General features: G+C 34.9%; 1 protein-coding gene across 1 annotated transcript in view; it reads right to left on the bottom strand.

Annotated features, from left to right (window-relative positions):
* The window catches only part of LOC129741410 (neural-cadherin), a 284,444-nt gene that overhangs the window by 102,159 nt on the left and 156,662 nt on the right, over nucleotides 1-25,623 (bottom strand). Inside the window, exon 3 of the mRNA XM_055733133.1 lies at nucleotides 938-1,053. Within this exon, the coding sequence (XP_055589108.1) occupies nucleotides 938-1,053 (116 nt within the window). The remainder of the gene's footprint in view (nucleotides 1-937; nucleotides 1,054-25,623) is intronic.

Raw genomic sequence — 25,623 nt, 5'->3', positions numbered from 1 at the left:
TTTCTAATTTTGATGCCAAATAACATTGAAATGCATGAAATGTCGAGATCTGGTGTTATCTCGAATAAAAATGTAGGCAAAAAATCGACTTTCTGTGTCTTCTTCTGGGACAATTTTCCGAACATCGATTAAGTCCCAGAAAGTCGAATTACAAACTTTTTTTCGAGATTTCACCAGATCTGGACGTGTCATGCATTTCTCAGTCATTTGGCTTACAAATTGAAAATTCGATTTCCAGATTTCCTTTGATCCTCCTTATGTAATTTTATAAATTCTTAAGTCGATTAAAGAATTTTTTGTGATAACACCGGATTTCGACGTTTTATGCATTTTTAAGTGCATTTTTGGCTTCAAAATAAAATTTAGAAAACAGGTCAGTTTTTTGGGCCAATCTACAAAATGAACATGGTCGGCAGAAGAAGTTCATCATGATTATATTCAAATGATCTCGATCCAGTTTCTCTTGAAAATGCTAAATTGCAATTCTTTTGGATAACAAACTTTCAATGGCTTCAGCAGAAACAGCTATCATTAAAAGTAAAATTTCTAAAAAAAATAAGGTCATAATAAACCATCTTCAAATAACTTTCTTGAATAATAAATTGGAAAGTAATGTCTATCTTTGATAATTTAACTCTACAAAATTTAAAAAAAAATGTTCCTTAGAATGTTTTTTTCTTGCTGCATCGAGTTTCATTGCAAATGTAGTACTCATAGATATGATGATTGCTTTCTTCATATTAAAATGCAATCCAATCATTGGAATTCCAACTCGCGTCTATTCTACCAGCATAAGCATTTGACCGCACAATTTCCGGTAACATTTTCCGGAAGCAATCTTTTCGAGCACTCGCAATTACCGGACCCGTTTGGAAACAGCTCCGTGTCATTAGGTCCGGTAAATATGAGACATCCCTTCTTTTACTCCAATACTAACCTTTTTGATTTTCTCGTAATCCAGCGGTTTGGCCACCAGCAGAGCTCCGGTGCTGTTGTGAATCGCAAAGACGCCACCTATGTTACCGCTTGTGATCTTGTATCGAACACCGGGCGCTGTAATTGATAGAATAGAGAGAAAAATGTAAGAAAAAAAAAATCAGGTGTGAGTATGAGAAAAGTATGCGTCATAAAAATGGAGGACCTTTATGGTTCGGCAATAAAAAAGGAAACTTAAGGAAGCTTCTATTTATGCTTTTCCGGATTTTTTTTCCTCCACGTTCAAATTCAACTGTTGGTCATCAGTAGGATTAAAGTTTCTCTTTCATTTGATGATTTTCTGGCAGTTGGGGTTGGGTGAGGAATTTCCGGACTGGATGGACTCAATGGGTACTTTCATATTTCTCTTCCATTTGCTTTCACTTGAAAAGCCTGGAGGAATCATCATCAGTGGTTGAGGGTGCACCGTACCTAGCAAATGGATGTTTTCCAAGGAAGGTCGCTCATAATTTATGATCGCTAATTAATGGACCAAAACCACTGCCAAATGACCCTCGCTAGGCCCTTTAACGAATGGTGATTACGGGTTAAGTTTTAAAAATTTGCCTTCCAGTTACTTTTTGTTTCTAATTCACTTGCTATTTCATGTGTTCATTAAAATCATAAATGTTTTCAAGTTTTGGGGTTTAAATTTTTTTCGAAATCTTCGTCAGTTAAAAAAATAAACAAATAAAAGTCCAAGCCACCGTGGCATGGAGACAAGTCTATAAGTCTTCTTAGCCATAGTTCATGAGATCGAATCCCGGTCACGGCATACATTGGACACATTCTGTGAGTTGGTGGTTTTAGCATTTGTAAGATGCTAACCATCATATCCTCGTAAGATGTACGACATAGTGTAAAGTTGATGGATTCTCCTCGAGGGAACATCAAGTTTCATTGTGATTCAATATGTGTTTGTGTTCGGTGAAAAAAAAGCAAGTAGCTAGTGAAATATTGTGGCTGGATTCAAAGGAATTGATCGACTACCTTATAAAATTATAGTATAATTCAGCTGATTGGTTCTTCAAACCTCAATTTTATTCAAAAGGAAAGGTTTGAAGAATCTCTTGGCTAAATGAAAAGTCGATCTGGGATGATAGTCGATGATTCCTTTGAATTCAGCTGCAGTATTTAAAAAAAACCCAAATATGTACTTGTATTTCACTAGCTTCTCAGTGGCCTATCGTCTAAAGAAAGTGTATCATTTCCCTCCCTCAAATTATCCAAGCTAGGCAGCTCTGAATCATTTGTAGGCAAAAAAGATCCTTCGAATGCTCGGCAAATGTGCCGTTGTCAGTTTTTTGGCCCTACCTACCCTTTTCAGGGTGTTATCAGGTAAGAGGAAAAAGAGGTAATTCCTATGCCGAAGGCAATGGAGGAAGCGATTACACAAATGCGCGTTTTTGACTAGGTTGGTTTTGAACAAGAAAAACAATCATGGGGAAATCAAGGACAAGCTTGTTAAGGCAATGGATCTTTTTACAGAGGCAAACGAAGCAGTCCTAGAGATGGTAAGTGCGCTAAATGGCAGCGCTACTAGTAGAGGAACAGAGGGGAAGGAACTCTCTAAGGCGAATGCCAGTCGCCCGAAACGGATTGATGCCCTCGTTCAAACGGTAAGGGATGAGCTCATTACTCCGAGAAGCTCTAAGAGTGTACAGAGAAAAAGAGGCTCGCCAGGCGTTCCAAGACCTGGTACCCTAAAGAAGAGGGTCCGAGGACAACAGGTCACACGAGGGACCGCCCTCCGAATGACAGACAGTGACGCATCAACGCCATAAGGAGAGAGCTACGGAAACAAACCCCAAGCCCGTCGTACTCGTTCCGGCGGGATGATCCTCGAGTTGAAACGAAGTTCAGAAATGCATCCTTCAAGGTGCTAGCGGAAGAAGTTCCAGGCAAGATGGCGGAGGTGCGTGCGCTAGGTCATGAACTGACCATCCGTATCAAAAACCTCGACGAAATTACGACAGAAGATGAAGTCAGGACAGCGAAGATCAGATTTCGATCCGATTGAGACAGGGTTACCTGGGACCATCTCCCAGCAACCAAGGTATGCTTTCGATGAATGGAGTAGGGCCACAAGTCGTTTGACTACAAGGGAGTTAACAGATGAGGCTTATGCTGGGGTTGCGGGTAATCCGGTCAGATCGCAGCAAGGACAGTAAGCTGGCAATGCGTCTAATTTGCACTGGTGACCATATAACTGGAAATCCTTCGTCTATCAAAAGACGCTAGCAGCGATACCAAGTGCTTGAAAGTAATCCGAATCAACTTCAACCTCCGTAACGAAGCACAACAGCTTTTGAGGAAGGCTTCGTGATAACCAAAGCCCATGATATCTTCTTCTGTAGCTGCTACGTTCCGCCGGGGTGGATTTAGCGCAACGATGGAAGATAGTCGAAGTGCTCCCAGGTCAAAGCTTCGTTTTTATCGCGGGAGATTTTAATGCTTGGGCCCAGGAATTGGGTAGTTCCCTTACGAACGCCAGAGGACAGAGTCTCCTTGAAGCACTTGCAAGGCTGAATGTGGACCTGACAAACTTAGGAAATACTAGGACCTACCATAGAGAGGGATGTGAATCCATTATAGATATCACATTTGCTTGTCCCAGATGGACAAGTAAGTGGAGGGTTAGCGTGGACTACACTCACAAGACAACTCTTTGCGTTCCGCTATCGCGTGGTTAAGGGTGCACAGTCAGGAGGCACGGTAGGTACGGTTTGTGGTCCACCGTCAGGTTGTACCCGGATTTTCAGTGCTTTAACTTTGTTAGGACCAATAAAAAGTATATTCATTGGAAAGCACATTTAATCTATATTCTAGTAAGGTGCAACAATTCACGCTGTGAGATTTCACAAAAATATGAAAATTATAAACGTAAAATCATTCCTGAATTTCTAGAACCACAACCAACACGTCCAGCAAAACGTGTTTGTTTGCTCTCCGAGTAGGTACGGTGGGTGGTGATTTGGGCAGAGAGCGAAGCCGACAGACGAAATAATGATGCGTGGCGTGCGTTTCTTGGTTGGAAATTTTCTATTGACAGTAGTTCTCGTTTGCTAGTCACGACACACATCATTATTTCGGCTCTCGGCTTTGCTCTCTGCCCAAATCACAACAAAGTTAAAGCACTGAAAATCCGGGTACAACCTGACGGTGGACCACAAAAACAAATGAAATTTCAATTTGTGAAAAAATCGCGCAAAGTAGTCAACTTTGAAAAATTCCAGTTAATTCAATTTTTGTTGCATAAAAAATCTAAAGACAACAAAATGTCAGAACTAGAATAAAATTTGTAATGATATTTTTTCAAAACCTCTACCACCGCTTAAACAGTTTTTACTAGCAATCTAATGAAAAGTAGGTTTTTCAGACCACTTTTTTTAACTTTTTGTGACCATTTCATTAAAAAAAATTTGAAAAATATTTCTTGGCTTCATGATGTAGACATTTACTTCAGCTTTCATATGCATAAGGCAATTATTTTTTTGGACGTGTAATATATGAACTGCAGCAGTTTTCCTGAGGCATGTTTTATCGGATATTTTTGCTTTCATGCTGAATAACGAGAAAACTATAAGCTTTAGCTATATATAATTTTCTAAACATATTTTACTGACGTTACAAGGATTCTATTGATATAAGTTTTGTATGAAGTTCATAATAATTCAAACGAATTAAATAGATTTTGTTTTTGGAGTGTCAAATTGACACTCTAAGTCGGAAAAGGGAGTTTTTTGTCCAGGCTTCCAGGGTTCGTCCATAAATAAAATAAAGATGCAATATTAAAGAACTTTTGAATTCATTTAGGGTCCTTGAAGAAATTTTTCATTTTTGAAGCTCCTGAAAAAAGTTACAAGCATTCAAACTTGCAATAGTGTCAAAATGACACTCTAATGCGGATGAGGGTTAAATACTGTTGACGCTTCGAGCTGCGAGTTCTATTGGCCATCGCTATTCGTGACTCGGAAGAGTTGTTCAAAATGCTCAGTCCAACGTTTGAGCTGATGAGTCATTAAGGCGGCGAGAATTGTCATAAAGTAATCTTCATTGGATGGCGGTACACGGTGTGTTTATAGAAGATGTTTAAAAGAAAAATACAGTTACTCTTATTTTTTCAGAAATGGAAAATTTAGCCTTTTCTGAATCATTTTCAGGCGAAATTAAAATATTTGGTCGGTGAGTCCCCATACGTTTTGTTTTTTTTTTGAAGATTTGTAGTCCATATTTAGAAATTTTTAGCTGTAAACTTATTCCAGTTCAATGGAATAGTAACTTTTTTCATTGAAAGTTTTTTTTTTTTTTTATTCAAGTTTTTGTCATACTGAAACAATCAAAAATTTCAACGCCTGGAAAGATAAATGATTTATATTTTCAGAAAAACTTATTTTTTTATGAATTTTTAATTTAAAATTTTATTATTTGTGATATCATTGCTTTAATTGGTGTAATCTCAATGTAACTTTAATTTATATTCGTATGTGTATATCTTGGAGATACAGCAATAAGAACAGTCCAACACCATTTGATTGGTTTCCAACAAAATATTTAAAATCTTTTCTTTTTTTTTTAAATTGTTCTTTTAAATATTTCCACCATATGCAGGCTCGCCCTTTAGAAAACATAAATAAAATTTTTGATGACACCACTCTTTTGAACGCATTTTTGAACTTTGTCTACCTTAGTTTAATTTTAAACATTTCCTAGCAGACCAGTTTTCAATAGAATTTAAAATATTAAATTTAGTTAAAAGTGCTTGCACTGGAATCCGTTTATCTTTCGCTACATAACATTTATGTTAAATTTCTTTTTCCCATGTTTAGGTGTATAAATTTTCTATCAATCATTTGAACTTCATTTTTACTAAAGAATTGAAGTATTTATGATATTTTGGAATTCATGATCAACAAAACGATGAAAAACGATTTTTTTTACAAGAGAAATTTGAATTTCATCGGCGTTTTTAGACCAGATTTATGCGTTTAATTTTTTTTATGGGTTTCTATGGTTTATTCAAATCAAGGATTTCAATAATTTTTACCATAATTGATATAAAATTATAGAAGTTATGATTGTTTTACTGTAACATTAATGCTTCATTAAGGTTCTATTTAATAATAAAGAAACAGTTCAGTGTACAGTAGAATAACTAAAATAAGTAAGGGATGAACAAAATATGATGAGTCTTACGCGCTGCAGGCTAGCTTGCTATCGATCATTTGCAATTCACTTTCGCAATTCACAACAATTCTCTTGATTTTTGTAAATTTTAGATCGACAAAAAGTTTGAAATGCATTTTAAAAAAAAATCACATTTATCAGTGTTTTAGACTAGATTCACCCATTAAATAAAATTATTAAAAATAAACTATAAATTAAATTTTAAACCAAAAAAAATCAAGAGATTATTTAAATAATATAGTGGGTTGGAAAGCATAGAAGCTTAGATTATTTAACCTTAACAGTAATGCTCTTTGAATAAAATGGAAGAATTACAGAGTACAGCAGGGTTACAAAAATTGGACTGGAAAATGATTAAATAAATAGGTTAAAGGAAACTCCGAGTTTTTCATGATCATTGTATCAACAGACAGTAACAAATTAAACTTGATTGAACTGCTGTAGCGATTTGCTTAGAGTCTGAAGTGCAGATGGAATTTTGATACAATTAAATCAGGAGAAGTATAAATAATAATTTCTTTTTAAAAATTGTTTTTAACTGATCGTTTACTTTTGAATATTGATTTTCTTAAGTTTTAAAAGCTTCAGTTAAGACAAACGTTTCTACTCCAGATCGAATAACGATAAGCGTTATCACAAAAAAAAAGTATAGCGCTTCCTAGTGTTGCCGCAATCAGAAAATCTAAAGACAATGGATTCAAATAGATTCATATATGAATTCATATTATTCTAGATAATTCTAATAATTTCAGATAATTTGACCCTCTCAGACTGCTGACAGGATTTTCCAGCCAATATTTAAATTAAAGGATTAGAATATACCTTTTTAGCATATTTTTACGTTTAAACAGCTCTGTTACTAATAAAAATAAAAAAAAGTTTTTGATGACATTGTTGAGTTATTTGTTTAATTTAAAAGTAGTGGAAGTCAAAATTTAGATAATTAGCATCTGTGAAATTACAAAACAATAAAAATATATTTTTTTTTTTAAGAATTCAAATAGATTTTTCAAATGAAGAGTTAATCACCGTAAATTTGTTTTATGAAATTATTTTATCGGCTATATCGGTAAAATTTATATTCTTCGAGAAAGAATATTTAAGAATTGAAAGATTATAGATGGATAGAAGATTAGAATAAGATGAAAGATGTTGAAATTGAGCGGAAGGGTAATTTTAATTTGAAAACTTTTCATCACATTTCATCGATTTGTTATTCTTATCTTCTATCCGTCTATAATCTTTCAATTCTTAAATATTCTTTCTCAAAGAATATAAATTTCACCGATATTGCCGATAAAATAATTTCATAAAAAGAATTCAAATAGAAAAATTTCAAAAAAAAAATTGTATGGGGGGTCACCGACAGAATATTTTAATTTTTGGTGAAAATGAACCGGAAAAAGCTCTACTTTCAGCCCATGCAAAAGCAGCGTTACTTTTTTTTTCTTTAAGTCCTTCTACGAAACACACCGTGGGTAGAGTAGCAAATAAAAACTAAGTTTCCCAAATCGAATATTCAGGTGTTTCAATTTTTCATTTGTCTGTCAGAAATATCCATGCCAAATGCTGATTGTTCTAATGAATGTCAGAAAATTAGTTTTAAAGCTAGTGTGAATAAATCGTAGCAAATTTGGATGACTGTCAGCTGCAACATTGCAACACTTTTTCAACTACAAGTGCTTCTTAAAACTTAATGTCCACAGATAATCACAGCGGTCTTCACCCTACGAAGAAAAAAGGGCGAACACGAAATTATATCGACACATTCAACAGGGCCACCATTGGGTAGAAATCAACCAATTTTTGCACACTTTATCATTGATGTGTATTGTTTAAATGCTGTCAGACTCGAAGTCGTGTCTTTCAATTCAACGAAAATTGTGGTGAACCAACGCGAGTCGTGAGAACAAATTCTTTCCAAACACCTAGAACTTCCTGATCTGTCTCACCGGCAGTTAGGAAAAATGTTGAACATTCACCATTCAACCGTCTCCAGAGTGTTGAAGCGATTCCAGGAGCGGTTGACGTTTTACCACTGCAAAGAAGCTGGTAGAAAACCGGAACTGGAGAACTCCCAAGGTCTCAAGCCACTTTGGTACATACTGGCTTATATACAATATTCTATACAACTTTTTCAGATTGTACAAAATTATGTATGTATATCTCAAAAACAACTGAAATATACAGACCAAAATATTCAGACCAAAACTTCAGACCAATCCCTACAAGATCCAAAAGGTTCCAGACCTTACGGTGAAGCAGAAACAAGAACGGGTAAAAAGAGCGAAGACACTGCTGAAGAGGGCCACGGAAAGAAGGTTGAAGAATATAGTGTTTGCCGACGAGAAACTCGTCACCGTACAGCAGTTCGTGAATAAGCAGAACGACAGAGTTTGGTTGCCAGACAAATCACGAAGCCATGCCGACTTGCTGACGGCCATCCGGTGACAGAAACCAGCATCGGTGATGGTTTAGTCCGGAATCAACCGTAATGGCCGGACTCCGCTGGTTCTTGTCCCTGAAGGAGTGAAGATCAACCAAAATACATATCGGGAACTACGGGAACTAGTTGTCCAGAATGTCGTCGAACCGTGGGCACATCGACATTTCGGTTCCAGGGATTGGAAGATTGGCAAGTTCGCCAGACCTGAACCCTATGGACTTCGCTGTTTGGAGTATGTCGAAGGCCGAAGTCTGCTCTAAGAAACATGAAGGTGTGGAGGTCCTGAATCGACATCTCGAGGTAGCCTGGGATAAAATACCACAAAAACACCTGCAGGCCTCATACGATGCGTTCCCCGAACGTCTGCGGCGAGTGGTTAAACTCAAGGGCGAACAAGTCGAACTTTACCAGTGAATTTTGAAAAGGTAATTTGTTTTCAAGAGAAATTGAATGAATTTGAAATAGAAAAGTTGTTGTTCTGATCAATTCCTATGTTTATTTCAATGTAGCACTTCAATTGCCGGAGCCTGTACATCTAAAGATTATATTCGAAAAAAATGCAACACTTTGTATAGTGAATAACTCTGTATGTGAACTGATGAAATTTCCAGTTAAGTTAACTAGTTCTGTAATGTGTATGTGTGCAAGATTTGGTGATAATCCGTTGAGTGGTTTTAAAAATAGCGTTCAATACAGAAACTATTTTACAACGTTTTTTGGACAGGATCGAGAAAAATCCAGGCAAGTCCAAGTAAAGCATGGATCATCCAAAATCAGGACGCACTGTTTATTAGACCATAGCGCTCCTAGTTGTCGGATCTGGAATTTTTTGACAGTACTTTGTTTGGAAATATTTCCTCTATCAGTGCTGAAAATTTCATAACGATTCGTTTTGTTCCAATAAAGTTACACGTAATGGAAGCCGCGAGGTGAAAATTAATTTTGGACACCCACGTCAAAACCCCGACGTGGTCTGGTTCAAAAATCGTGAAATCTTATTTTGGGCGGCTTCCTGGCCAAATATTTTTCAAAGCCACTGGTCGGGGTGATGTCCCCGCCTAGTTCAAATTCGTTTTTGCCGATGAGTTGGCAAGAAAGTGTTTGATCTGGCAAGGTATTTGCAAAAGCGGACGAAAAACCCCGGTTTTTGTGAAAAAACAAGACAATGAACTCCGAAATTTACAAGGAGGAGTGCATTAAAAAATGTTTTTTTTTCGTACATTAGATCTCACAAAGGACCAGTAAAGTTTTCGCCAGATTTTGCAAGCTGCCACTACAGCAAAGAGGTACTACAGTGGTATCGGGCCAACGGGTGGATTTTGTCGAAAAGGACATCAACCCACCCAACTGCCCTCAATTCCGCCCTATCGAAAATTTTTGGGCAATTGTCAAGCAGAAGATGAAGAAAAATGGTAGGACGACTCGGGATGCAACAGAGATGAAGAGATTGCGAAACAAAATGGCCGCTGAGGTCAGTGAATAGGGTGTCCAAACTATGATGAGTGGTTCTCCATGAAAAGTTTGAAATTTCTTCAAAACAACGTCGTAATAATTCTGTTCTTATTTTTTCTTTAAAGTGCAATAAAAACCCTACATTTTGATTACAAATCATTTTTATTTCGTTTACAAAGCTCCGAGATAGACCCTTTTTAATGCGTCCAGATTTTGCGTGATCCATGCTTTAGGTATAAGGAAAACAGGTATAAATCAACTATTCGACTTAAGTTTATATGATGAATCATTCAAGGAGTATCTGACAGTAAGCTTAAATTTGGATAAAAATTAAGATGATAAAGTTTATGAATTTGAGGAAGATAGAGCGTAGATAGAGGTTTTATCAATCACTATCCGGAAATTTGGATTAGGGAAGTGATAATAAAGAATAATTTTGGTTGTGGCTCGCCTAGCTAGATAATAAACAGAACAAAAATAATTAAAAATGAGATATCTCGGTTACTTGAGGATTTCAATGACTATTTGCCAACTGCCTCGTTGATATTAGTCGTGAATGACATAAAGATGACTATAATCGAAAAAATATTCCAGGAACATTTTTGGCAGTAATAACATAAAAACATAGCATTATGGCAGTCTTAAGATCTTTCTAATTTAAGGAAAAACAGGATGAAGTGTGTAAAAACTACATCTGAAAAAGTACTATAAGGTTAGTTCTTTAACCCCTGTGGTAATGCAATTGGTTTTAAATTGTCAAAAACATTCGTAGAACAAAAGTGGTTGGTTATCACAAAATTTAGCTTCTGTGAATATTTGAGTAAATTTTTTTTTTTTCAAAATAAAGGGTAATTTTTAAGTAGGCTTATTAAAAATACAGAAAAAAGGGCATGTAAGGCTTCTCATGTTGTGCGGAGACATTTTCAGGTCATATAATCCTTCAAAGATGGATCAAAAATCAAAATTGCAGTTTTATGGTGAAGTTTAAAAATAAACACAAAACGAAATGTAACTAAACTTATACTGTCAGTAAATGCATTTTGCCTTCATTAATTAAAATATTCTACTACAACTTTTTTCGGCAATGCAATGATACATTGGTTTACGACGAACGCACCACATCAGTAGCATTTTCCGGATAACAAGGTTTCGCGATTGTTTTGAAAGTAAAAGAAAATGTTTCTCGTGATTGTTTTCAATGTAAAGCTAAAAACCAGAGAACCACATTTTTATATAAATCATCACTATTTTGCAATTTGTTCTGGGAAAGTTGCGTTTTCCAGTACCATTCATCGGATCGCAAAACTGGTTCAATGAGCTGTTTGGAAAATAATTTGTTTTCTTGTTGGTTGGTTGGTTGGTTTTAAATGTATATTTATAGATTTTCATCGTATACTATTGATCTAAAAATCTAGCTAAGTAACAGTTTTTTTTAAATTTTTTTTTCTTGAACCACTCCATCAAACACACTCAGCTCGCTCACTCGCTAGCACACATTTTCCCGCGAATGTGCTCTTTTCGGGTAATATCACTGAAAGAAAACACTGTTTTGCTCGCTCGCCAGAAACTTATTTTCCTTTGACAGAGTTTTTCCCGGGGAAAAAAAAATCAACACAAAAGAACAATGACGACGTCGACGGTATTCTTGCTACCAGTTTTGCTAGAACAGACGAGAGTTTTCATTTAAACTGGATGCTCTTGAGTTTACTAGTGCTGTTTTTTTTTCTTCCTTGGAACAGATTCCGGTTCCTTACATTTGCTTTTAACAACAGCGGAAAAAAACCCGGATGGAATCGGTGCCATGCACTTCTTGTTATTTCTTGACAATTTTTTTTCTAGTCATGTCTCCTTAACCAACCACCCATCATCCTTCATCAGTCTCGGAAATAGAGCCAGGATTTTTTCCTTGGAATACCTATACTCAACTATCTACTTTTCACTATCGCTGCTGCACAATATCGTTCGAACGAAATAGATCCGATACAGAGACAATGCTTAGGAAAAACTTTGAAGTTGAAGTTTATTCTCGCTAAAATCAGAGCTTCCGTTGCAGGTTTTTAGTTTGCCGCATTTTTTACGTCTTAAATCCTCAGAAAGTGGATTTGCTTGTTTTCTGCATCACAAAGAGACTTTTTTTGGAAATCTTTTGGCCAACAAGTTTAGATTGACTCGCAAAAGTATTATCGTGTTTCCATTTTCCTTTCAGAACGAATAGTTTCATTGTCTGTTTCAATCGAATGGAACTCACAAGATTTCTGTTTTTTGTTTTTTTAAAATCATTTGAATGTTCTGCCAGTTTATTCAAAGTAATCATTTGAGTTTTAGATGATGCCTAAAACATCAACATTGATAGAAAAGAGTTCAAAGCCGTTCACCAAATTAAGGCTCACACTTTTTCTTAAAAATATTGAACCTGGAACCATTACCCATACAGAAAACCAAAAAAAAAGGTGTAGGAACACATAATAAACAAAAAAACTTAGCCACCATAGAAACGAATTCAATAATCGAATCCATTAGCAACCGTCAACTCTACAGGCGGTAGAAATAAATCAATCCCAGCCGCAATCGATGAAAAAGCAATAAGTTACCCTAGTTTCTTCAAGCTCGTCAAAGCGACATCATTTCAAGGATTTCATCGAATAAAGAATGTCAGAAATAAATTGAATACATGTCTGGACCAACCTTTCTCCGCAACACTCTGAAGCAAAGACCCCGGTGAGATTGAATCATTCATGCTGTTTCAATGGGTTAAAGTTTTTTCCATACCTTTTATAATAAAGAGTAGTAAAAATTGCAACATTTCAATAAGACCATACTTTATGTTTGAGTTAATAGTTCGTTTTAGTTAACAGTTTATTCGAAACACATTTTTTTTACCTACTGAATTTTAAACCACCTTGTGATCATTATTTTTCAAAGTTTCAATATAAACTTAACATCAATCATTTTCTCAACTATATTTGATCTTTTCAATGCTGATCGAGAATCCTGTGTTCGGGTCATTATGACACGAAACGCCGATACAAAATCCTACCTTAAACATCATTCCAATATACAGAAGAACTGAGATGTTTTGGAGATGAAAAATGATAACCAAATTAACGAGAAAAAAAAATAAAATTTGATGTAATATTTGTTATCTTCAGCACTTCAGTCTTTTATTTTTTAGATGATTATTATTTAATCCATCGTTTCAAAACTACTTAGTCTCATCTTCGCAAAAAGTACAAGAATTGTGAATATTTAAATTTTGAAAACACAACATTCATCTTAGCATAATTTTTGTCTAACGTACAACGTCGTAAAGAAAACATCAGCCTAATACTAAAAGACTGAAGGGTCGAAGGTAACAAATAAATTACATCCAAGTATCAGTCAATCAAAAATCTTGGGTTTAGCAAATCGGTTTATTGAGATATGAGATACCTCGAAGCAAAGTCAGTGTTGGATGTTTTTAAAAAAGTAAGATTTTGTCAAGCGGAAAATCCGGGTTGAAGCTCAAATTTTTAATCAATCTCCAACAAATTCAAACATCGTCGGAAAGATATATTCTTGAAAATTACAAATTTCAAAGAAACACCAAAATACTTACAGCAAAGCTGTCCAAAATTATAGGCAATTTAAAAGTAAAATAAATTCTTGAGATTTTTTCCATTCAGAACCGGCTACAGAAAACCTGATTTTAAAAAAGCACCTAATTTTGTAAAAATAAGAAACAAGAATAAACTACCTACACAATTAATGAAATATCATCAAAATTACAGATAAATTTTTTTATGGTTATAACTTTAAAATATAATTGTTGAATGAGTTTATGAAAAAACCACAATTCATAAGCTTCCAAATGAACCCTTCAGATCGTTAGATGAGAAAGATATGAATGAGATAAAATTGCATGTTTTAAAAAGAATGATCCCAAACTTTTGGCCGATACACCATACTAAGGGATGATTCCAAACTTTATTTTATTAATCAAAAGTACATTCTTAAATTTTTGCATGAATTTTTTTCTATTGTATTTTGAGAAGTAAAGAATAAGGATCCTAATGCAGCTCAAATTTTGAAATTTGTTCCACCCTATCCCGAGATGATCGGCTTTGAATATTGAGTGCGATATTTTTTGAAAATGTTCTAATTTTAGGTTAAGCTTAAGGTACAAAACTTAAACATTATTTCTGGGCAAAATAGCTATTGCTCATTATCTTTCAAATGAGATCAAACGATTTGAAAAATGTCCTAAGATGGCTGAGATATGAACGAGCAAAATTTTCATGTTTTTTACTGGTGACTTTTGGCCGGCAGTGTAATTGATTATAGTAAAATATTTTGCACTCAAATACCCTTTCTGCCTAATCTGGTTCACTTTAAATGATAAGTTTTAAAGTTATCTATTGGAAAGAATGAGTGGTCTCAAAAAAATAAAAAAAAAAATCTCCCACTCAAAAATATTCCCATGCTTAATTAGGCCCCCCATTCTGTGTATTTTTGTTTGTTTGAAAAAAATTGATTTTTTTTTAATTAAAGCTCGCATGCCAAAAAAATTATGCAATCAAAATTCCAAAAAATTTAAAAGCTAGAGTACTTTGTATTCAAAATTTTAAACAAATCAAGAAAACAGAGTGAAAATTTTCAATAATCTACAATTTGTTTTTCGCTCTTTTAATTGTTATCAAATTTTTATCAAAATTTATAATTCTTTGTGTTTTTTCCCTCGAGTTTGACTGGAAAATTAAAAGAGGAGAGGGAAGAAGGCAATTAAAGAATATGATAATAATTTCTCCATAACAGAAACATTTCTCCTGCCTGAATTCCTTTCTATGCCACATTTGGTTACGTGGGCTTGATAAGTTCTTGAGGTAATATATACACTGAGGTTTTTTTTACGCGGGGTTTCGTACCGCGTAAGACAAATACGCGTAAAAAATACCGCGTTAATTTGAAAATCCGCGTGAAAAAACCGCAATTATTAGAAAATCCGCGTAAAAAACCACGTAAATTCGAAAATCCGCATAAAAAAAACCTTGTTAATTCGAAAATCTTCGTGAAAAACCCCGTTATTCAAAAATCCACGTAAAAAATCCATCTTAATTATAAAATTCGCGCAAAAAAGCACGTTACTAAAAAACGCGTAAAAACCATGATTTTTTTTTTTAAATTTGCGTACAATGATAGTTTATTTTTAAGATAAAAAACAAAATCAATTAGATTTATAGAATAGTAGAATATAGTGAGGCTTATTTGACAGTGTAGAATTCAGATCGTCTAATGTCTAATGTCTCATGTCTCATGTCCCATGTCTCAGATCTCATGTCTCATGTCTGAGGTCTCATGTCTCGTGTTTCAGATCTCGAGTCTCATATTTCAGGTCTCAGGTCTCAGGTCTCATGTCTCATGTCTCATGTCTCAGGTCTCATGTCTCAGGTTTCATGTCTCATGTCTCTTGTCTCATGTTTCATATCTCAGGTCTCATGTCTCAGGTCTCATGTCTCATGCCTCATGTCTCATTTCTCAGGTCTCATGTATCAAGTCTCATGTCTCATGTCTCATGTCTCATGTCTCATGTCTCATGTCTCATGTCTCATGTCTCATGTCTCAGGTCTCATGTCTCATGTCTCATGTCTCATGTCTCATGTCTCAGGTCTCAGGTCTCATGTCTCATGTCTCATGTCTCATGTCTCATGTCTCATGTCTCAGGTCTCAGGTCTCAGGTCTCATGTCTCATGTCTCATGTCTCGTGTTTCAGATCTCGAGTCTCATATGTCAGGTCTCAAGTCTCAGGAGTATGTTTCAGCTCTCAGGTCTCAAGTCTCAGGGCTCAGATCTCATGTAAAACGTTCTTAGTCTCAGAGCTAAGATTTTTCCAACTACAAAAAGATTCTAAGTGTTTTCCTTTGAAAAAGTCTTAGAATATTTTCTCTCAAAAACCGCGTTTATTCGAAAATCCGCGTAAAAAAAGCCGCGTAAAAAACCTCAGTGTATAATATTTCAAACCATTTTATAGCTATAATGAGAAGATTTGTGCCAAATTTGATCATAATAGCTAGAAAATCGTGTAAGTTTTGTCAATTTTTACATGGATGTAATATTTGACTCCCCCCTCACCTTATTTTCTGCTATAAGATGGTATATTCAATAAAATATATCATTTGAATTTATCAAAACATAGCCACCAAAACAATAAATCGTTCAATCCTGTATGAATTTGATTTTATAGAAAGTTTGTAGAAATTTCTTTAAATTGAAGGGATTGTGTCATCTTTTACGAAAATTTTATCTAACAGAACCCCCTCTCTTGAGTCGGAAGGGTTTTTAACTGCTGTAGAAACCATCTCTGGTCTCAAAAACTATCAGATCCCAAATTTTACGATGATCGGTTCAGTAGTTTCCGAGTTTATAAGGAAGAGACAGACAGACAAATATTAATTTTTATCTATAAAGATTTTAAAATTGACTCCGAAGAAAAATAAAAACAGTTTGAGATTTATGATACAAACAAAATGTATTGCTTTCACGCTGTAAAATCCCGATGATGAGCTATAAACTCAATTTTGACATATCGGGATTTTTACTTATATCACCCAACTTTTATTTTCACATTATATTTAGGCTGGAACAAATATCAATTTCTTCTTTGGTCAATCCCCCCCCCCCCTTCAAAATTTTCAAAAATCCGAAGGGGCAATAAATAAAGTTTGAAGTATTTAATGTTAATTTCGGAAAAAAATCAAGCATCCGAAAGATTACAAGACCAAAAAACTAAATTTTGTAAGATTAGAGTTATTTCACTTTTTGTATTCTTGATTTTATTGAATTTTTCGATAAAAATTACTTGATTTGTATGTTTTGTGCAATGTTATAGTGTGCAATTTAGTTGCATACAAGATTTCGTGCAATTTATTCCAATTTATTTGTTTTTCGCGTTATTCCCGCATGGAGCAGTATTATACAATGACTATTCTCATTATCTTCTTCCCGAGACACACAAAAGATTACTTCTATAGTTTTGGATTATTAATGTAAGATAAGGCTTATCATTTTTCCATGAAATGAAATCTTTTGGACGCACTTTACGATACAGCAAACGGGTCGTTAAGTAGAGTAACCATTCATTTTTTTTGCTTTTTTCTACTCGCTCTGAGCGAGTTGTATCATACGTGGAATCTTCCCTCAATCATTTTCGCATAAAAAAATAACGATACAACATATCGTGTAGTTTTGATAAAATGATTAGAATTAAATTTATTGAAATGAAATTACGTTTTAAAGTAGTTTATTATAACATATCACAACTAGTCAACAAATACATAACATTTACTAAATATATTGCTTAAAAATCCAAATTGCACATCAACTTTCAATAGTAAAATTTGAAATCTGACAGTTTTTAGAAGTACACATTTTAAAGAGGATCTGATTCATTGTTAGATTCCAATACGAAAAACAATAAATCTTAAATTTGATTTTTCGTGTGAGATCAAAGTTGAATTTTGAAATTTTTAATCCTTAAAATATTATGGCATTCTTAATTCTTATGTAAGGGGCCGTTCACATACCACGTGGACAACTTAGGGGGAGGGGGGGGTGTATGGAAATGTCCACGCTTGTCCCCGGAGAGGGGGGTAGGGGTTTGGGTCATGTCCACGTGGACATACTTACTGTTTGAATCTTATAATTACAAAGCTTTCCAGTTTATGTTTAAACAACTTAAAACCACTTGAAAGCAAGTAATAAATATGATAATAAAGAAATTTAATTTTTGTAAAATTATGTTATATTAGGTAATGCTATTTCTTTTTTTCAATCAGTCATTCTAATAACAAAAAGGCAAAAGTAGTGTTTTCTAATAGTCAAATGAGTTTTTGGAAAGAAAAAAAAACATTTCCACATCTGTCCACGTGGACATCCGTGGAGGGGGGTAGGGGTTTGCCAAATGTTCACGCTTGTCCACGGAGGGGGAGGGGGGTGTCCAAAATCCCATTTTTCTGTCCACGTGGTATCTGAACGGCCCCTAATATGGTTTCCGAAAAGCTGATTTCTGATACTGAGGTTTTCTAGTTCAAAATATGATATTTAGAAATCATTATGCATTTTGTCAATTAATTTTTATAAAGAATTTTGAAATATGCTACTGTACTCTTCGCTTTCACGCTGTTTTTCTTCTGTTTTTAAACACTGGCCATAAGTATTCGACATCGCATTTACCTTTAAATTCAAAGAAATTCTAAATAGTTAAGAGATATTTCTTGCGAATGGATTCTGTGAAATGATCTCGATCTAAGGGCATAAGATTTCTTATGCTTTTTTCTATTTTTCCTGCTTTTCTCTCAAAGTGACAGTTAGCTTCAATTGCCGATAACATTTTGATGGTTTGCACAAAATTCCTCTTCTTGATTCCAATGCAAACCGACAGACAAGGTTTGCATTGGAATCAAGAAGAGGAATGGATTGATAAATTGTAGAATACCTTACTGCAGGATTGCCTAATTAAGTACATGACTTTATAATCAGAGGGTTTTTTGTGCCCGGTATCGGTAATGATGAACTTATCATCACTTGAGGTATAACAACTCCTAAGTACAGATGAAACTTAGACTGGAATATATTCACAGCGTTGGGTGTGTGCCAGGTATTCAACAGATTGTCCTTTCCCGTGAAGGAAGACAAACAACTTGCTACTGGTGGCAAACCTCAATGACAAAAAGCAGCTCTCGTGCAGGTATTTGTCCTCCTATCAATTAAGTGAGGGAGCAAGTTGATAAGCAGGAAGTCTTGCTTATAAGTATGAGTAGTGTGGTCCATATCCGTTTGTTTTTTAGCACCCATACGATTGTTATCTAGAAGGAATTTAAAACGGTAACCAATTTAAATGGTTTTTAAAGGATATTGGAAAATATTGCTCACCTGCACTTATCATTATGCGCATGCGATGTATCACGATGTGTTGATCCAGTCTATGTCGAATTTAAACTTGTGCTGACTGTCAAATCTTGTTAAATCTATGACTTTTTTGAAATTTTTGGGATACATTAAAATCCATTCGAGCCGGTAAATACTTTAGTTATGAACAGCAAATTTCACGACTTCGACAGGTTCAGAATCTCTCGGTTCCGAGCTCGTTGTTGGCACAGGAACAGCTATTTTCTTAGCCTATGGCTATCTCGCCGCCTATATCCTCACCTGTCTCTCCCAGGAACCGTGATATCGATTTTCACGTGACATCGTATTACCAGAAGTTTCCACGGCTTGTGAGGTATTTGGTGGTAGCGGTTTTCTGAAATTTGGGTTTTGGTCGACAAATTAGCAGCGGCCCGCAGTTGCCAAATTTTTCGTCACAAACTCCGGCGCTGTTCTAGAATAAAAAATAAATAAATGAAGGGATGGAGAAGAAAAACTGAAATAAACACTGAATGAATATTCACGGCTGACGCACCGAGAATCGGCGTTTGAAAGGAAATTCATAGATGCCGGATACAAGTTGGATCCGGATTCCGGTGTTAATTCGTTCGAAATTTTCTGTGTAACCTCAAACATTCTTGGTTTTCGCATCAGCGCTGTTCCAGTTTTGGTCTGCATGAAGTGTATCGAACTGGCCAGCGTCTTCCGCTAGCCGTAGAAGGAGCCCTGGATCTTGGGGAATCGTATCCGGGTTCCAATAATAAAAGAAACTGCCAGCTGCTGTGTTTTGCTTTCGGAGCATCTGCACAGGCAAGGTTCACAGTTTGCAATGCACCTTGGATGTTAAGTTCTGAAAAAGATATTTCAAACTACTGAGAAATAATCAATTTATAATAAAATTGCTGAACACTTACATTCAAGCTGATATATTATTAAAAACGGAAGTTTCCACATTTTGGAAAAACCAAAACACACGCGTTTTTTCGTTTGCTTTGTGCACAGTGAAGACACACGACACGATACTGAGTTAATTTTTAGAATTATTACTCGTATCATTCAAGAATATTTTTTTATCATTTTAGCAAAGACGCATAGAAAATGGAAAAGTATCTTAAAAATGAGAAGATTTTAGAACGATTACACGAATAGTTACTACATGTAATCAGAATAGAATAATATCAAAGATTCAGTGTATGATATTTGATTATGCGGGTTGTTTATTGTCCCTCCCCTCACGTTGTTCCAACTCTGAGTGACAAAAGAAGGATTTGAAATTTGTTCCGGCCTTATTTGGAATTGATTTTTATTCCATATTCTATATTTGACATGAGAATTTTAAATATCAAATCTCAAAAACTTTTTTCAAAATTCTGTTTATTTTCAATCTATTTTTGACAATGTCTTAGAAATCACATGTTGTTAAAAGGTAGATTTTTTCAAAACATTCCTGTTAACAGTTCCTTTCCAGAAAGAGGAACCAGTATTCCCAAAACATGGTACCGTCCAAGAATTATTGCTGTATAGGCATGACTGGAAATCTAGTATACAACAAATAAAATTCTAACCCTTGTTTTTTTTTTTCATTCCAAAATCCACTCAGATTCGAATGAAATCCGCCCGTCTGTCCCACCCGAGCGATGAGATTTATGAACTAACGAGTGATGTTTCGCATTCGTGTGCCCCCTTATTTTTCATCCGAAATAGCTCTCGATGTAACAGCTTTCAGGGGGAGACCCTTATCATTTCTTTTTCCTCAAATCTAACTAGGTGGGTAGGATTTGTACTATATTTTTGTTTTTTTTTCTCGGTCGATTCACTACTTGAAACCGTATGGATTATGCTTGATCCCAAGAAGGTTTGCTCAAAGTTTGTCAAAAAAAAATGTATTCCGAAGAAGCTGGTCAACTGAAGATTTCAGCGAAGGTGAGGTAAGATGGATTTCAGCTTCTCTTATGAAAAAAAAAAACACATTTGTGAAGATATCCGTGAGATTTGCAACCCTGACAACAGGTGCAGCTGAGGGAAACATTTCTTACCCCATTTTATTATGTAATCTTTAAGATTACATACAGTAACCCCAGTTTGTAAATTACTTTTTGCGTCTTATTGTGGCCAGCACAAAATTAAAAAAAAAAAACCATTAGTTATTAGCTTTTGTGTATTCCTAAGTCGGTGTTAACCGAAAAGTTTGCCCACTTGGTGGTACTTCCACGAAAAGAAATCAAATAAAAACCAATGTTCCTTTTTCTAGGAAGAACGTGGTATTTTGTAGGGATATGAAATGTAGAAAATACGGCGAAGACATCAAAAACTCCGTTATTACATAGCTTGGGCCGAAAACCGAAGTGCGAGTTTGTGAGTCCATGCATTGACGTTTAAAACACCGGGTTCTTCAAAAGTTGAAAATCTGAATATTGCAATTAGAAGACAATAATGAAAAGCAGTGAATTTGATGCTATATAATTTTTTATGATAAATTTCAAATAGATTTTCTCTGGCTTGATTTACGATGAGGGCTATGAAAATAAGATTTTATTTTGCTGGAATTTCAAAAGCATCGCTTAAATACTGACGTTAAATCTGGGTAGAAACGGGATCTTCTCTGTGATACTCGAGAGGTATTTGTCACAGCTCTGTCCCTCGTGGAAGGAATTTTCCCCCGGTGAAACTGTCTTCAGCAGCCAAGAATCGTCAGTAGCTACTGAAGGTACTGTCTTCGGTTCAGAAATGCTAAGTTTGTCTGAGATTTCCCGCCGGAGACACCCTTCGGAAAATCTCAGAACAATCTTGTTCCTCCCGCTCTGGCTGGCCTGTTCCCTTCTTGGCATCTTTTCGTAAAGATTAGAAAAACAGTACCTTCTTCAACAAAGAAGGAATTTCACTTTTCAGCTAATAGAAAACGAATGCAGCGTTGCTGATGTTGCTGCTTAAGTCCCTCTTAGAAGAGCTAGAAGAAAAATCGAAAGAAGACATGGACTGGACAAGGTACAAGACTCAACGAAATTAGAAAAACTACACCACACCAAGGAGAGAAATCCGAGTTGCTTGGACTTCATGTGCATAGACAGACACGTTCGGTGTGAATTCCGCTCGAGGAGTTTCTTTGTGTGTCCGAAAGGTGGCTTGAAGTCCTTCAAGTTTCCAAGAACAAGGACAAGGACAAGGCATCCTCTTTGGTCCCACTCATTCGGGCAACCGGAGCGTTTTGTGCTGTTGCACTCGATAAGGACCACTTGTTTGGGGGAAAACGAATCCTATTTTCCTAACCAGTCTCACGCTCCCTCGAAGCTGCCAGAGGAAAAACTCAAAGCTGGTGAAACAGAAACTTTGAATGGACTTTTACGAAAGGAATGACTACGAAGAGATAATTTATAGTGTGAAAAGTTTAAATGGTTCGTTTTTGGGAACGACTTAAGGAATGGTTGCTGCTAAGTGAGTTTATGACTTCCAGCAGAAGATATTTTTAGGAAAAGTATTTGAAAAAGAAAATGGAAATAATCATCAGCAGATCTTTTGGGTTTCTGAGAAAATAGTTTTCTTCAAAACGTTATACTTGTTACCTTTAAAACATGGTAAATCAAGCTGTGGTTTAAAATTGTTTTTTTAATCCTATAAATACAGTGAAAACTTTAAAAAAAATTGAGGATCGGGATGAATCATCCAACCGAATGAAAATCCCCTAAGAAAAAAAAAATTTTTTTAAGTGGCTCCAGAGAGTGAATTGCGCTGTAACGATTTCTTAAACTCTTTATGAAAATTATGAAGATTTCATTCAATTGAACTTTCTTGGGGACTGGATCAAGGAATCAATTGAAATTACTTCAAATTATTTTTTCATTTTAACATGCAATTGTATTAAGCATTTTTTGTGCCTCAAAAATGCATTATTTTTAACAAATTTTTAAGCAATTTAATAAATTTTTAAGGTATTTATCGTTTAAATTTTCATTTTTTCGTTATGATAATAAAAAAAGTCTTTTTATTTCTCCAAAAAATGGTGCATATATTTGTAAAAATTTTCCTTATTGAAAATATTATGCCCGTTTGTTGCAGCAATTAGGCGGATATCCTCATTCAACGTTATTTCAAGATAAATTCGCATTCAGTTTAACCCGTTCATGTAATGGAATTTTTGTGCCTTTGACAGAATAATCATTCATTGTAAGTTTACTATTGCTCTGAAAAATAATAATCTTATACCAATGGAATCTGCAAATGGGTAAAACACTATGAGTTCGAATGACGTGAAAAGGCCTCCGTCTCGAATGGGTTAAAGCTTAAGGAATGAATACAGAGATTTCATTCAAAGTGATCAGATTTTCGTATTCAATGTTGTTATAAGTTAACTTTTTGGATTGAGCCATTCAAAAATTTTTATTAAGTACTGTTTTGGTTTTTTACGCTTAAAACCTCTTCAAAAAGGTTTGTTGTGCCTGTTAGCAAATTTTCTTCTTCTTCCATCAACATGACCGAAACTTGTTAGATCCTGGATAATACAAAAACTTACGTCTTTCATTTTTCTTTTCCACGTTGTTTCTGTTTTTACGGCCAGGCCAACTATATTATAAACGCGGCAAAGAAAAAAAAGCACCAAGGGAAGGAATGAAACGTAGAGTTCCCTGCCAAACACTTCATATGATTTTTTGATACCTTTATGAATATAGAGTAGATTTTTTAATATTTTCATAATAAAGGTGAAATTATAGGAAAAAAATTGGATTGATCTCACCAATGCTTGACGCAGATAGAAATGTGTCGTTTAATTTATGCTATCTGGGATCAGGTTGCCAGAATTTTTCCGGGCTAGTTAGGACAAATCCGGCAATTTTATCTTAAAACATGGCAACACATAGCAAAATCTGGGCATTTGATTTCAACATTTGCTACCCAAAAACCGGGCTATATCCGAAAAAATTTGATGAAAACCTAGAAATTATTCAACAAAAATCAAGAAAGAATACACATTTCATCGAAACACATCAGCAGATTTCAAATAGTATTCTAGGCTCATTAAAAACCGGTTATAAATATTAAAAAATAATTTCAAAAAACTTTGTTTTGAAACGAAAAAATCAAATTTTTTAGCAACAATATTTGAGATTTAAGCTTAGCTTGACTTGATTGACAACTCATATCCACCTTAAGTCATTGAACCCGAAACGCCACCTTAAACTATTACTGAAACTGATTTGTTACTTTATTCCGTCATCATTAATACTTAAACATTTCGGATTCCATACACGGAGAAAAAAGACGACAGTTGTTCCAATTATTTCAGCTTGTTATACCAATAATCGAAATGCAGTTGATTTGTTCGCATTCAACTACTTATATAATAGATTCAACTACAAACTTCTAATTGTCCTTACGCAATCAACTATCAATATAATGCATTCAACTGTATGATTTATTTTATGCATTAAACTATAAATACAATAGATTCAACTACAAACTGCTGATTGGCCTTATGCAATCAACTATGAATATAATAGATTCAATTGTATTGGTATAATTGATTCAATTGTAATGGTATAATTGATTCAACTGTAGATATGACAGATTTAACTACAATTGTATGAATGATTTCAGGCATTCAACTATAAATAAAATAGATTCAACCGTAGTGGTATAATTGATTCAACTGTAAATTTGATAGATTCAACTGTAGTGGTATAATTAATTTAATTGTAAATATGATAGATTCAACTACAAATGTATGATTGATTCTAGGTATTGATACATAAATTTAGTAAATAAAACTATATTTATGTGATAGATAGTGTGTTACTTGAATACTATAGTGTGCATCAGCAAAAACAAAAAAAAAAGTAAGTGTTCCCTGTAGCGATCGTATCGCTGTTTTTAGGGCTCTGCCAATAGTACCTGACATCCGTGGCAATACGCAAGCGCTCTCCGGTGATGGGGAAAACATTTTCCTCTACCAGTTCCAGGCAGCGGTCGTGTAGAAGGCCGACAGTTCCTAGAATTGGGAAAAGTACACCTACTCTGGCTGCCCGAGAAATCGACGTGGGTCTCGACGTTCTTTTACACGATCCTGGCAGAATCCCACAGGAAACTAGCATTAAGGAAAGTCAGCTAAAGATAGATTTATGTCATAATATTGAGTAAATTTTCCCCCCACAAGGTCAATTTTCGCCGGGTGCAGAAGCACGGACGTCTTCGGAGACCAATTAATTAAGACGCACAATTTCCTGGGCAACCATTCATCAAGATGCAAGAAGAACAACAGCGGAGGAACCAGGACGTGGACATCGGGATTTCCGGTCAGGTTGTCTAGCATCATGGCGGCTAAAACGCATCAGATGTAAAATGCTGAAATATAAAATTAAAGGAAAACAAAACGTAGCCATAAAATTATTCCGAAAAAGTGCTTCAGATATGATAACTTCCAATATAAAAAAAATTAAATGTACCATATTTATAGTTGACCCCAGTGAATCAATCATAGAAATAAAATTGAATCTATCATATTTATAATTAAATCAACCATATTATTATAGTTGATTCTACTTTAATTATTGTTGAATGTATAAAATCAATCGTGCATAATAGTTGAATCTATTATATTTATAGTTGGATGCACAAAATTAATTATACAACTATAGTTGAATGTATTGTATACATTGTTGAATATACGAAATCAA

This window comes from Uranotaenia lowii, chromosome 2, assembly GCF_029784155.1.
Source record: "Uranotaenia lowii strain MFRU-FL chromosome 2, ASM2978415v1, whole genome shotgun sequence".
Classification (NCBI taxonomy): Eukaryota; Metazoa; Arthropoda; class Insecta; order Diptera; family Culicidae; genus Uranotaenia; species Uranotaenia lowii.
This window is presented reverse-complemented; position numbering and strand designations above follow the sequence as displayed.